This window comes from Microplitis demolitor, chromosome 8, assembly GCF_026212275.2.
Source record: "Microplitis demolitor isolate Queensland-Clemson2020A chromosome 8, iyMicDemo2.1a, whole genome shotgun sequence".
NCBI classification, from domain to species: domain Eukaryota; kingdom Metazoa; phylum Arthropoda; class Insecta; order Hymenoptera; family Braconidae; genus Microplitis; species Microplitis demolitor.
The window spans coordinates 13,575,203-13,590,205 of NC_068552.1; the positions used below are offsets into that span (position 1 = coordinate 13,575,203).

Consider the following 15,003-nt stretch of genomic DNA (forward strand, 5'->3'; position numbering starts at 1 on the left):
ATTTATCGATTTTAAAAAAATCAAAAAATTATCAAACGTCAGCTAACTCCAGTATAATAAAAAATTAATGTTGAATAATTAAGACATACAAAGACGTTGAATTTTCCAATAAACTGGAATAGTTAAAATAATTCCAGCCAACCAGAACTTAGTTAACCAGGCATGTTTGTAATAATACTTGTAAGGAAAGAATCTTAATTTAGCTGTCCAAGTATACGGGTACTTCATGTACCGCTCCTTTGCAACAGTTTCATCAGCCATTATCACTGAAAAAATTACAATTATCAATTATTACTCCAGATAAAATTTTGAATGAATGTGAATGTAACTGACAAGTAGCAATTTTTTAATTTTTGAATAAATAAATGAAATGTAAGTAGAATAAAAATAAAAATGTGTATTAAGATTAATGAAAAATTAGTACTCGCATTTTTTAAAATTTCATTTATTTAAAAATTATAAATTGTCTAATGTCTGCTACATTCACACTCATAATATGGATTACATAAAAAAAAATTATAATTGTTGGTTAACTATTTGAGATCGATCAATAATTCGGCTTTCAAATGAATGATTGAAAATAAGAAAAAAAAGTTTACTGATTAATTGTTTAAATGATTAGTAATTAATTAACTGACATAGTTTCTGATAAAAGTAAATTTAGAACAATTACCTTGATGTAATTTCTCAGCTGTAGGTTAATTTTGAGTTACATAAAAGAGACGGACCTAAACGAGTTGGACTTTTTAGACTATATGATGAATAATGTAATATATCGATATTATATATTTCGATATTAGAGATATCGAATATGGAGTTAAACGACCTCTGGTGATGAATATCGAGAACTAGAGAATTTAAAACGCAACTAAACGGGCGACAGGGCGCCGCCAACGGTCATTTTAAAAGTGACCGGTTTTGTTATTTCCTGCAACGTCCATACATACGTGATTGTTTTTAGTGTTAAAAGTAATCGCTTTGTGTTATTTTTATATATTTTATTAACTATTTTAAAGAGTAAAAGTTTGTGGCATTGGGACCACAATGTCCCTGAGAAAAATTCGAAGAGGTTTGTTGTTAAATAATTATTTATTAAATATTAAATTATCTATAAATGTTGTGGTGAACTGATAAAAGCGCGTGCACCTGGTGTACCATTTGGGCGGGCTTGAGTTAGACATGGCGTTAATTTTGGCGGCTGGGATGAAAACAACTTGATTTATTCATATTTTATATTTAATATTTTGTTACGATAATTATTCAATAATTACTAGTTTGAATTTATTTGTAATAATAAAATTTTTGTTCTTGTAATTAATATGTTATTTTCAACATGTGATAATTATTAGGGGATATTTAATTAATGTTTATGAGCATAATTCTTTATTGTATAAAATTATTAAAATATAAAATAACGCTTGGAAAATTTTAATTGTTATCTTTGAGATGAAATAGTTTGCAAGATATTTTTTATTACACATTAATTAAATTGTAGGAACAAAAACTGACGGTGAAGATGATAAAGTAATGGAACAAGATATTAGCATAATTCCAAAATCTCCAGAGGATGGGAATCGCACTTTAAGAACAAGACGTCAATTGAAAATGAAAAATATTGATGAATCTGAAGTTGTTGACAGTTCGCCGCCATTGAATGAGTCAAAACGACCTGGAAGAAAGTTACGAGGGAAAAAAACTGCTGAAACAGCTGATGAATCAGTTAATGTGTCTGTAGTATTAAGCAGTAGAAAGAAAACGAAAAAAGATAAAGATAATAATGTTACTTTGTTAACTGAAAATTCAGTTTTAACTGATCAGAGCCAAATGAAAGAGCCGGTCTCTGTTAAAAAAACTAGGGCTCGTAAACGAGCAGCTCCTGAGCAAGCTGATGTTGATAAAAAATCGGGTGATGCGGACAATGGCCCTGGAGAGGAAAATAACGGTGATATAACAGCCGCAGTAATAATTGAAGATAATCGCGATGAAGCATCAAATGAAGATAACGAAGTTGAAGCAGTGTCTAAACGAGCTACTAGAAGACAAGCCGCGACACCAATAAATCCTCGAACTCGTCAGCTTCGGAGTCGTAATGTTAATTCACCAGGTGCTATTGTAACTCCTGAAAGTAGCCCGATAACTGTTCATCTTTCTCCTCATCGTGCAACAAAGACACCGAGAAAATCCCCTGTTAATATTGGGTCACCAAAAACACACACGATTAGTCCCCAACGAACTTGTAAAACTCCTCGTAAGCTTTCAGTTATTCCTGATTCTCCTATATCATCAGATAAATCATCTAACAATGGAACTCCACACACTAATTCACCGAAGAATTTATCTTCATCTCGGCAGTCTCCAAGACAGTCACCCAACGTTTCGTTGAGATCTCCAAGATCGCTTCAAACTTCTCTAAAGTCTCCAAAATCTCTTAGAACACTAAAATTAATAAAATCTCCTAAACTTTCTTCAAAGTCTTTGAGGTCTCCTGGAGCAAAGTTCAAGTCTCCTAAATCTCCTAGAACAGCTTCAAAACCTTTAAAATCTCCTGAAACAACTGTTAAGTCTCCAAGGTCAACTAAAAACGTTTTTAAATCGTCCCAAGTATCCCCAAGGACTCCTAAAATTTGTTTAAAATCTCCAAAATCCAAAAGTCCTCGTGTACTTTCTACAAAAATAAGAAAATCTCCAAAAAAAGGTCCAACAACTCCAGTTAAATCTCCATCTCCAAATAATAAATCACCTGATAAACAAAAATCAATTGAATTATTTAAAACTGATGAAAAAATGAAGTCACCGCAACTGGTCCTCCGAAAATTAACACCTCGTAAACAGGAAGAAATCATACAAACACCGATTATGAGCCCTAGTGCATCAGAAAAATTACCCGAAAAACCAGCTAGCCCCCGGAGATCAAAGTCTACATTGAAAAAACGCTCATCAATAACATCTTCAGGAACACCATTAAGACCCATTCCAACACCTAAACACAACGATTCAAAAATATCTGCTCATAAATCTTTTGTCGGTGATACAAATACACCTCTAACTTTATTTGCAATAAAACATGGCTCTGGATTGATGTCATCAACGCCAAGAGAGAAAATTCGTCGCTCGTTGAATGTCTCTCTTAATTCAAACAAATCTCCAAGTGTTAAAGACAGTCCACTGAGCGTTGAAACTTTTTATGGTAAATCACCCAAGACTTCAACTCGTATTCATAATGACACAACATTTTCTAAAATTGATGACGAAACAAATCCGTTGATAAGTGACGATGACTCTTTCGAAATGAGTGGGATTAAAACTGTTGAGCAATCACAAAAAGATATAACATTTACAGCTGATCAAGATAGTTTGATATCTGAAGACGAAGATGAAGATAAAAATCATAATAATACTTATGAACTGGACGAGCCACAAACACCGGGATTGAGAAACAAGAAAAAATCTGAAAACGACACCTATGAATTGGATGAACCAAAAACACCTGCTTTACGTAAAAAAAGAAATGCAGTAGAGTCTAGCATCATTGATGCTGTTAATACTGAGGAACAAGAAACCAAACGGATATGCCGAGTCAGATTCGCCAGTCCATCGACAAATAATATATCAGTTACTAATGAAGAACCTAAAGAAATAGCAGCAAGAACAGCAACTCCTGGAAAGAAAGCTCTGTTGAAAAGAAGTAAATTCGTAACGTTACGAAATCCTAATCAAACGAACAGAACTTCACCACGAAGACGATCAAATTCTTTATCAAATGTACCTCGGCCGAAACCTTCCAGCACCAAGAAACGTTCACTATCGACTATTGATTTAACAAGATCAGCTCAAAAAACGTTACAAAATGAATCTGTGAGCAGGTTAAGTAGACCAAGACACTCAGTGCAATCAGACAAGAAACCCGATGCAAAACCATTGTCTGCACGAAAAATACCAAATTTTGCTCAAATACACCAGAAAAAATTTGAAAAAATGGAATCTGTCGTAGACGCTAAAAAAAGAATTGAAGATCGTCACAATGTACTGACGAATAATTTAACCTCGTCAAGTGTTTCTAAACTGATAACTCCCAGCACTTCTAAAGCACCAAGTCGGCAAGTGACAAAAGCCACAGCTGCTGCAGACAAAGGTGTCAGTCCACGTGATACTGTTAATGGTGTCTTCAATAGATTTGGTTACAAAGTACGGAAAGAGGAAGCCACTAAGTTAGTTAACAAAAAACTGCCGACCAAAACAAGGTAAATTATATATTTTTTACTGTACCTGCATCGAAAGTTTAAATTCCTGTCCTCTTTAGAGAAAAAATAGTCCTTTTATTTTATAAGAAAACAACTTAAGTAGCACAGAGACAACTTTAAGATGTCTTTTAAAAAGACAAGAAAAATTTTATTTAGTTTCAAAGCCAAGTTCTTAAATAAATAAGACGTACAGATGTTGGTTCTAGAAGTTATAAGAAATTTTTCTTCTTTTTTCGGTCCTAAAAAAGTAATTTCAATTAAAAAAATCGTTTAAATGACTTATTTTCTTTTTGTCAGCATTTGTGTCGTCTTTTGAGCAAATATTTTTTCGGTGACATAAATTTTTGATGGTTTTGTCAACATTTTGGTGCTTTATCGATAGGACAAAAAAAAAAGTCTCAAAACTGATATCTTATAGATATCCCAAAGCCAAGTGTACTACTTGGGAATTGATAAAATTTATCGCATGCGCTATTATTCCCACAATCAGAGGCAAAAATTTAAACTTTCAAGTGGAAATTAGGTAAAAAAATTTTTACACACCACGGAGGAAGGTAGGACGTCTCAATCCGCGTGTTCGTCTTTGGCTCGAGTACACAATTATACACGTGGGTTGAAGTGTCCTACTGTCCTTCTTAGGTGTGTATTATACTATTTATTAAGTATTATTTATATATATCATATAATTAAAATTATAAGTATTTATTCACAAATATTCATGAGAAAAATATTTATTTTAGTGATGAGAAGAAAACTGAAAAACGTACGATACTCAAAGGAGTGCGTTCTAATCGTAGATTTGAGATGTTGATGCAGCTGCGTAAAATGAATCAATAAAATCATATCAGAAAAAAATTTATATTTTTACTATAGACTAATTAATTAATTAATTAATTAATTGATCAGTTAATTAATTAATAATATCATTTCCATTGTACAGATAAATGGATGAATAATTTAATATCAACAGACACACGTGAATTAAAAATTTATCTTTCCATCTCAGTGTCTCTTACTATTATTTGTTTCGTTACATTATAAGTTAAATCTTTTATTAGTAACTTTTGATTTAGTTTATTACTATTATCAAAGCTTAATTTTTATTGTGCGCATTATTCATCTTTTAACTAACAAAAATGGTTTAATCATTGAAATTATTAGGAACTATAAATTTATACTTGGCTACTGCACAGTATAATATTATATATTTAGTAAGAGTTATATTCTTCAATGTGCGCGCTATTTATCAACAAGAGTTTGCTGTAAATTAGTTTTAAGATTGCGAAAGAAATAAGAATATTGTATGTTTACATAATTTTAAAAAATAATTGTAAACTTGTTGTGTAATAAAAATGAAATGTTTCAAACGTCAAATGTAATAAAGAATTTAATTTTATAAATATTTCTATGTATACATGGGACATTCCATGCCAAATCACAAATCGTAACACCGTCAGCTCAATTTTCCAAAATTTTAAATTAAGAAAATTTGAAGGTCATCAAAGGTTAGATTTACACGATCAATTATATTTGTTTTCGACTACTGGGCATTTAAATAAATAGTCAAAAATCACTTGAAAGTTTAATTATTGAGAACAAAATTTCATAGAATTGATATAAAAAAATTGACGGGTTCTGAAGTGAATAAAAAAATTGATTACTCGGATTTATTGAAATAGTCAAATGTAAAAAAATTGTATTGATCCAGTTGTTGTATAATTGACATCTGTTGTATAAAATATCGAATTATTAAAACCTGTACAAGTTCTAATAAAGAGATAAAACGTGACTATTAATTTTACGCAAACAAAATTTTATGTTGATCCTGTATCTGAAATTTTAATTGATTAATTAATATAATCAGATTTTAAACTTGAAACACGAATAATAAGAGTTATCTCAAATATTACTTTTAAACTTTTCGTTAAAAGTATACTCCAAAACAAAAAAATAATGTCCACATTTTCATTACAACTTTATTTTCGCGTTCAATATGACATGGAATGATTAGTGATCCGTCCAAATTAAGATATTGAAATAATCCTTACGTCATTTTTAATCTATTTTACGAAAAAAAAATTTGATAATAACCCAGAAAATAGTTTTGATACAAAAATCCTTGAAAAACTGAAAAAAACTATGAAATTTTTGATAAATATCTATACGCTTTCATAAATCCGTCGAAAGCCCTACTTCGATACAGTTATCATTTTATTTACAAGTAATTAGTTCATTAAAAATGATTCTGAAGTTAGCAATAAGTGTGAATCTAGCTGACATTTGTTAATTCAAAAAACTTTTACAAATATTAATTAAACGTAAATCAAATAAAATTTTTAAAAAATACACATTTACAGAATTTGAAAATCAGTATGTGCATTTTTTTTTAATTTTTATATTTTAAACTGTTCAACTCATTTATTTGTAATTTAAAATTTGTCTCATATCTGCTACATTTACACTCATAGTTAGCAGACAATTAACAATTTTCGGATTACTTTTTTAACTTAATTTAAGAAAAAAAATTAAATAAAAATGCGCATATGTAAAAAATAAAAAAAAACCATAGGTGCAATTTCCTGAAATACTTTTTTTTTAATTTATCGTTTTTAAAAAAATAAAAAAATTATCTGATATCGGCTAATTTCAGCATCATCATTAAAATTACAAAATTGTCTGCGGTCTGGTACTTTCAATATCGTACTGCATGTATGCAAGTACCATATGTTAAAGTATTTAAAAATGAAAATTAAAAAAAGTCCCGCTTTTTGCTTTTACTACAGCCATCTGTTGGATTAAAATAACAATAAAAAAATATACATTTACTCTTCCCCCTTTGCATCTTTGCCGCATATGTTTTGCCAGAGCAGCCCAGTGTGTAATTTTAAGGAGTATTGACATTTACTTTTGTATTTTAAATATTTTAATCATAAAAATGATTTTGAACATCACATTTTAAGTTTTTTTTTAGTAAATAAGTTAAATCAATAAAATAGTAATAAATAGTCTATTTATATAAAATAATAATAAAAATGGAATTTTTTGATATGATACCTGTCGCAAAAGTTGAATGTGTAGTATTAACAGAAAAAACAAACGAAAAGCAATCAAGACTTGAGGGTACACTTTGTTTAAGTGATCACCACCTTTTATTGTCATTCAGAGAAGAATCTCGTAAAGATCTTTGGTTACTCTATCGTAATATCGATGTTATTGAAAAAAAAACTAATAACCAAATACCTGGAGGCAGTATTATACTCAAGTGTAAAGATTTTAGAATTTTACAGCTTGATTTTATCAACACTGACGATTTAATAAACATCGCTACATCTTTAGAAAAACTATCATCACTTGGTAATAATTACTGTATATTTTATTTATCACTTATTTAAAAAATTTTATGATACTCATTAGCTGACGTCTAATAATTTTGATTTTTTAGAAGCAATCAATAAAAAAAAATTGCACTTATAGCTTTTTTAAATTTCTACATGTGCATGTTCGTATTTTTTTTTTTTTTGTAATTGATTTGTTAAAAAAAAACCCAAAAATTGTTAATTGTCTTCTAATCATAGAATGATAAATTTCTTATAAAGTTTACGAATTATTATTGATAATTTTCCAGATCAAACATTGCAATATCCATTTTTTTTTCGCCCGCAAACGTTAAATCAAAATAAAGACCAAAGCGAAAACGGATGGACAGCATTTACTCCTGTGTCAGAGTGGTCACGATTATTAGCATCACATGGAGATGAATGGAGAATAAGTTATCTTAATCGTGATTACAAAGTATGTAATTCATATCCATCTACGCTGATAGTGCCACGTTTGATTGATGATCAAATGATAATATCATCAGCAGGATTTAGAGAAGGTGGAAGATTTCCAGTTTTATGTTACAGACACGAAGGAGGAGTATGTGATCAATGATATACATTTAATTGTATCTATATTTAAATGAATTTATCACTTATAATTATTAATTGATACTTTAATTGTAGAGTATTCTCTTCAGAAGTGGCCAACCTCTGTGCGGTGCGACTGGAAAAAGATGTAAAGAAGACGAGAGGCTATTGAATATTGTCCTGGGTTCTGGAAGACGCGGGTTTTTATCCTAGTATATTTATTAACAGTCCGCATTATTATTTTACAAAGCATAAGTATTTGTTGTCGTTTTATTTAGATATATAATTGACACGAGATCATCTAGTCAAGCACAGAGTGCTAGAGCAAGAGGTGGCGGAACAGAAATAGATTCAGCTTATCCACAATGGCGAAAAGTTTTCAAAAGTGTTCCGCGTCTTTCAGACTTAGCTGAAAGTCTTAGCAAATTAATAGAAGCTTGTAATGATATTTCATGCTCCACTAGTCAATGGCTATCAAGATTAGAAAACAGTGGATGGTTATCAACTGTCCAAAGTGCTATGAATGCTGCCTGTGTCGCTGCACAGTGCCTTCATCAAGAGTTAGCGGCAGTGCTAGTTCATGGTAAATAATTTTTTATTGTAACAATAATTTTAATTACTAATGATTATTAAATTTAATGAATTTTAGGAGGAGCTGGCCGCGATTCAACTCTTGTTATTACAAGTTTAGCTCAAATTATTTTAAATCCTGATTGTCGGACTGTAAGAGGGTTTGAAGCCTTGTTAGAACGTGAGTGGGTTCAAGCAGGACATCCTTTTTACACACGAACACGACATGGAGCTTACTATCCAACAAATTCACAACATTCACCTCATGCTCCAACATTTCTTCTTTTTCTTGATTGTCTTTATCAATTACATTATCAATTTCAATTTAGTTTTGAATATACCACTGAAATGCTAATAGAACTTTTTAAACATGCCTATTTTTCTGGATATGGAACATTTTTAGGTAAACATAATAATTTATAATAAATGTCATTAGAATAAATTTGTTTAAAAAATTTGTTATTTATTATTACAGGCGATTCTGAATCTGACAGAATAAGTTTACGATTAGCAGAACGCACTACTAGTATCTGGACGTATATAAATAAACCAGAGTCATTGGAAAAATGGCTAAATCCATTGTATGAGCCTAATCCTGGTGTTATTTGGCCTAGTGTAGCGCCTATCAGTATTAATCTATGGAAAGAATTGTATTTAAGCCACACCTCGGCATCACCTTGGAGCGGGTTTACCGCGTGCATCACTCAAATAAAACATAATCATTCATCAGTTAAAAAAGTTGCTAACCAATTACGAATACAGGTGCGTCGAGCTTTAGATGATATAATTTGTGATCAAGACACTTCCTGCCAAACAGAAAATGATCAGGAACAATTGTCTCCGTGTTTTGCCCAATTGACGCTAGAATCTCAAAAGACTTAATTAAATATAATTATTTATTTAATACACAATAAAATATAAAATAATTCTAAATAGCAATCATTATAATATAAATATTTTTTATAAATTTAAGATGAAAAAATAATTCATCATTTTAAATTTACATTTATTTGTTTTTATTGCAATATGTACAAAGATTATAATTTAATTAAGGAATGTCAATAATATACATAAATAATAATAATAATAATAATTTATAAGTTAAATTTCATGTCATATATATCACAACAAGTGTCATAATTAAACATGTAATAACGATACCACCGACTAAGATAAAACCATCTTGACGAGCACGATTTTCAATTAATCGCATCGTCGTATTCGATAATCCTAAAGTATTGCCAATATCTATTAGACGTCTATGAGCGCCTTTCAATGTCATTCTTTGTGACCTTAAATTTTCTAAAATACCCGAACCATGTTGTAGTAAATTATCGATACCATCATTGGCATTTCTAACTTGATTATTATGTTGAATAGTATGATCAATCATGATGTCAATATGATCATTTGTTGTAAACTGACGTGATAAAAGTGCCTCTCTTTCTTCTTCTTCCTGTTTGCGCCGGTACTGTTGATTTTTCCATGAATTTAAAGCAGCATTTAAATGCCTACTGTCATATTTTAATTGATCTACACGCATTTTTGCATTCTGCCTTTGTGTGATTGGCCCTTTCAGACATAGCACATCCAATTTTTCACAATTGCTATTTAAAATATAAATATGATGTTAAATTTATTGTTGCCTTGTTAAATATAATTAAATTAATAAAAAAAATATGATTATGAAGTCAGTAATGGCGCTGTGAGTAATCGACATCTAAAAATTCCAGTGTTTTTAATTACAGAGAAAAATTTTTAAAAAATATTCATAATAAAATTTTTAAAAATTCTTCACATGCATTTTTTAAAATAATTCCGTCAATATTTACATTGTTGATTTAAAGTAATTAAATTTTTTTATGATTCTAAAGTTAGCCGACGTCTAATAATTTTTGAATTTTTTTATAGACGATAAATTATAAAAAAAAAAATACTTTGAAAAATTGCACCTACAGCTTTTTAATTTTGTACATGTGCATATTTTCAGTTTTTTTTTTTTATTTTTGTAATTAAATTAGAAAATAAAATCCAAAAATTGTTAATTGTCTGCTAACTTTAGGATCATATTTTTTTAATGACTGATACTTTCAGCATCATAGTAAACAATTAACAATTTTTCAATTTTTTTTTCAACAAATAAAAATATACACTTGTAAAAAATTTAAAGAACTATAAGTGCAATTTTTTTAAATAATTTTTTTTACATAATTTTTTATTTATTATTTAAAATAATATTTTACATAATTTTATATTTAAAAATAAAATCCAAAAGTTATTAGACGTCAGCTAATTACAGTATGAAAAAAATAATGATGCGGAAATTGACCGGCAACTAACAATTATCGAATTTTTTTTCAACATCGAATCAAAAAAAAAAAAAAAAAAAACTAAAAGTATGTACATTTAGAAAATTAGAAAAACTATAGGTACAATTTTTTCAAATGCTTTTTTTTACAATTTATCGTTCTGAAAATCAATAAAAAAAATTATAAGACGTCGGCGAATTCGAGTATCATAAAAAATAGTAATTTACCTGTTTATTAAATTTATTTTAGCGAGTATGTCGCTTTCAATAGTATTTACATCAACATTGGGCAAAGGTCTGTCCAGCTGCGTGAAAAGATGCTGGGTTTCTTGTACTAATTTATTTGTTTGATGATAAAGCGCCTCCATTATTTTGTTGCTGGTAATTTATTGCTAAACTTGTGATTTAAATTTATTATTCACACTAGAAATAATTAATGAGATTTTATAATGATGATGTGCATGACGTGTAATATTGTCCTATTGCCATGCTCTTGATGTGGAGTAATTGTTGATGGCGCCATCATTGAACTTGAGGAATTTCATGAAAGCTCAAAAAACAGCTGGTTATAAGGATAGTATACATACATATATGTATATTTATTCGTTACTGTGATTGATTACATTTAAAAACGTGTACTGTTACATTTAAACAACAAATACTTTTTTATAAAAAGTAATCAATTTTTGTATAATACATTAATAATTAAATAACTGATTGTCATTATAAAATGGATGTAGGTGAATTATTATCATACAAAGTAAGTCTATAGTTATTACTTTTAAATTTTAATACCAAACGTCGCAAAATTTAACCTCAATGTAGTAGTATCAGTATCAATTATAGATATTTATTTATTTTTTTACAAATAATAGCCTCCGTCAACAACAAAACGTACACATGCCGACGATAATGACGATGATGATGACTGGGACAATGGAAAGAAGAAAAAAATAAATAAAACTCCTTATCATCCAAGACAAAGTTATACTAAAGAAGTAGAATTAACTCCTGTAAGAAGTCAACCTGAACCTCCTACCCCGACTCGTAATTCATCATCACGAACAGGATCAGATTCAACTGCTAATGACATCGTTGAGCCTGAATTGACAGATAAACAAAAAGCTGAAATTTTAAAACTTGTTGAGGCAGAAACTCCAGAAGTTGAAGCTCTTGACGAAGCTAATCTCAAGCGCATGGTTTTGTTATTTGAAAAACGTGCTTTTAGAAATCAGGAAATGAGAGTTAAATTTCCTGATCAGCCTGAAAAGTAATTTATAATTAATAATATATTAGTTTGCATTTATTATTTTGTAAAAAAAATATTTCATTTTAGATTTATGGAATCTGAAGTAGAATTACACGAGACACTTCAAGAACTTCATGTAGTTGCGACAAATCCAGAATTGTATCCATTGATGGTTGAACTTCGAGCAATACCTTCACTGCTTGAATTATTGTCTCATGAAAATACAGACATCGCTGTCGGGGTCGTTGACCTTCTGCAAGAGTTAACAGACGTGGATATATTGCATGAGAGTCAAGATGGAGCTGATGCGTTGATTGATGCTCTTCTAGATCAACAAGTTTCAGCATTGTTGGTACAAAATCTTGATAGACTTGATGAAACTGTTAAAGAAGAGAGTGACGGCGTGTTCAATACTTTAGGTACCAATAACATTTATTTATTTACTTGTTTGTTAGGCTGGTGGCTAATTTTTGTGATGTAGTAATAATATGTATGAATGTTATTAGTGATAGAATATTAATAGAAAAATATCCTTGCAGCTATTTTTGAAAATCTGTTGGAATTTAGGCCAGAATTGTGTGTCGATGCTGGCAAACAAGGACTGTTGCAATGGTTACTCCGTCGTCTCAAAGCCAAACTACCATTTGATGCTAATAAATTGTATGCCAGTGAATTATTATCAATATTATTGCAACAAAGTTCAGAGAATAATTTATTATTAGGTGATCTTGACGGCATTGATGTTTTGTTACAACAATTGGCTTACTATAAACGTCATGACCCTCAAACAGCCGAAGAACAAGAAATGATGGAAAATTTATTCAACGTTTTGTGTTCCAGTTTAATGGAAACTGTTAATAGAGATAGATTTTTACGTGGTGAAGGTTTACAGCTGATGAATTTAATGTTAAGAGAAAAAAAATTATCGCGTAATGGATCACTAAAAGTACTAGACCACGCGATGAATGGACCAGATGGCAAAGACAATTGTACTAAATTTGTAGACATACTTGGACTTCGTACAATATTTCCATTGTTTATGAAAACGCCATCGAAAAATCGTAAAAAAGTTTTCACTGCTGAAGAGCATGAAGAACATGTTGTTTCTATAATTGCTAGTATGTTAAGAAATTGTAAAGGTCAACAACGTCAGAGATTACTCAGTAAATTTACCGAGAATGATTTCGAAAAAGTTGATCGTTTAATGGAGTTGCATTTCAAGTATCTTGAAAAAGTTGAAGAAGTTGAAAGTAATGCTAAAGTAAGTTTTCATACTGTAAAAAATTTGCGAACGAAGATTAAATCCGGAGTGAATTCGGAGTTAATGCGGAGCGGATGTCTGCTTTTTTATTTATTCTCCTCGGAGTGAAATTCACTCTGAAGGGGAGTCTATTTTAATATTAAAACACCGAATTGGAATGAATGTGGATTGAAATAAAATCCAGATCACTTCGAAATCACCTTGGAGTGATTTTTTTAAAAACTCCGGACCTCCGAATTCAGACGGAAATAAAAACTAATCATTTCGAATTCACTCCCAATTTTTTATAGTGCAATAATAAATAATTAAATAATTATATTTACTTATTAATATTAATTAATGAAATCATTAATCTAGGAAGACGATGATGAAGAAGAATCTTATATAAAAAGACTAGACGGTGGATTATTTACATTACAATTAGTTGATTACGTACTACTAGAGGCATGCGCTGGTTGTCCACCAGCAGTTAAACAGCGTGTGACACGAATATTATCTCAACGACGAGCATCACTTAAAACAATCAGGCATATCATGAGAGGTATTTACTTATCAATTAATTAATAAAAACAATTTTAAATCCTTTACAATCACCCGTATACTATAAGTATTATTACTAACGATCTGCAGTCCCCGCGTAATAAAAAATAAACAAACAAATGATCGTCTTTTAATACAAAATTTAAATATTCTTATAAATACTCTAAAAACTTAGCATACTGATCGGTAGATCGTGTAAAAAAAGTTGCAATTATGAAAACGCATCAATTAAAGTCAAGATTTTTCCAATGATAACAAATTTAATCATTTAACTGGAGAGATTTGACTTGAAAAAATTCTCTAGATCCACTCGATTAAAAATAATATAAATTATTTTTATTTATTTTACAGAGTACGCAGGAAACCTTGGAGAAGCAGGAGACGCAGAGTGGAGGGAAGCTGAACAACAGAGAATTTTACAATTAATCGATAAATTTTAAATTGTCAAATTTTTTTCTTCCTTCTTTTTTTTAATAAATGATACAATAAAAGAAAAAGCTAATTATGATTTATTTAATTCAAATTTCGAGTGAAAAAAAAAACCAATGGACTGTGTGCATTTTTTAATGACCCTGAAATTTGCGGACAATTAACAATTTTTTTTTTTCTACAATTCAATTTACAGAAAAAAAAAATTTTTTAAATATGCACATATAGAAAATTGAAAAAACTATAAGTGCATTTTTTTGAAATAATTTTATTTTTATAATTTATCGTTTTAAAAAAAAAATAAAAAATTATTAGATGTCGGCTAATTTCAGTATCGTATTCTTGAATGAGTGTGAATGTAGCAGACAATTGTCGATTTTTTAAATTGTTAATAAATGAACAAAATGTAAGTGGGGTAAAAATAAAAAAATGCATATATAGATAAATGCCAAGTCCGTTCGCGCATTTTTTTAAATTTCATAATTTAAATTCATGTA

General features: G+C 29.6%; 4 protein-coding genes across 4 annotated transcripts; 3 read left to right on the plus strand and 1 right to left on the minus strand.

Moving 5' to 3' along the window:
* Nucleotides 1–888: 888 nt before the first annotated feature.
* LOC103573280 (proteoglycan 4) lies at nt 889–6,037 on the plus strand. Its single transcript, XM_008552299.3, has 3 exons — nt 889–1,069; nt 1,496–4,241; nt 4,982–6,037. Exons 1-3 carry the CDS (start codon nt 1,045–1,047, stop codon nt 5,076–5,078), a joined length of 2,868 nt encoding a protein of 955 aa, XP_008550521.1. The 5' UTR covers nt 889–1,044; the 3' UTR covers nt 5,079–6,037.
* Nucleotides 6,038–7,084: 1,047 nt separating this feature from the next.
* On the plus strand, nt 7,085–9,621 carry LOC103573279 (myotubularin-related protein 9). The gene is made up of 6 exons (XM_008552298.2): nt 7,085–7,595; nt 7,867–8,159; nt 8,246–8,349; nt 8,428–8,732; nt 8,799–9,122; nt 9,195–9,621. Exons 1-6 carry the CDS (start codon nt 7,274–7,276, stop codon nt 9,599–9,601), a joined length of 1,755 nt encoding a protein of 584 aa, XP_008550520.1. The 5' UTR covers nt 7,085–7,273; the 3' UTR covers nt 9,602–9,621.
* An 87-nt stretch (nt 9,622–9,708) lies between these two features.
* Nucleotides 9,709–11,529, minus strand: LOC103573277 (Golgi SNAP receptor complex member 2). Its single transcript, XM_008552297.3, has 2 exons — nt 11,256–11,529; nt 9,709–10,326 (listed from the first exon to the last, which is right to left on the minus strand). The coding sequence occupies exons 1-2, from the start codon at nt 11,393–11,395 to the stop codon at nt 9,828–9,830; spliced, it is 639 nt and encodes a 212-aa protein (XP_008550519.1). The 5' UTR covers nt 11,396–11,529; the 3' UTR covers nt 9,709–9,827.
* Nucleotides 11,530–11,638: 109 nt separating this feature from the next.
* Nucleotides 11,639–14,575, plus strand: LOC103573276 (beta-catenin-like protein 1). The gene is made up of 6 exons (XM_008552296.3): nt 11,639–11,787; nt 11,903–12,297; nt 12,364–12,695; nt 12,816–13,537; nt 13,895–14,078; nt 14,429–14,575. Exons 1-6 carry the CDS (start codon nt 11,758–11,760, stop codon nt 14,515–14,517), a joined length of 1,752 nt encoding a protein of 583 aa, XP_008550518.1. The 5' UTR covers nt 11,639–11,757; the 3' UTR covers nt 14,518–14,575.
* The last annotated feature ends 428 nt before the right edge of the window (nt 14,576–15,003 follow it).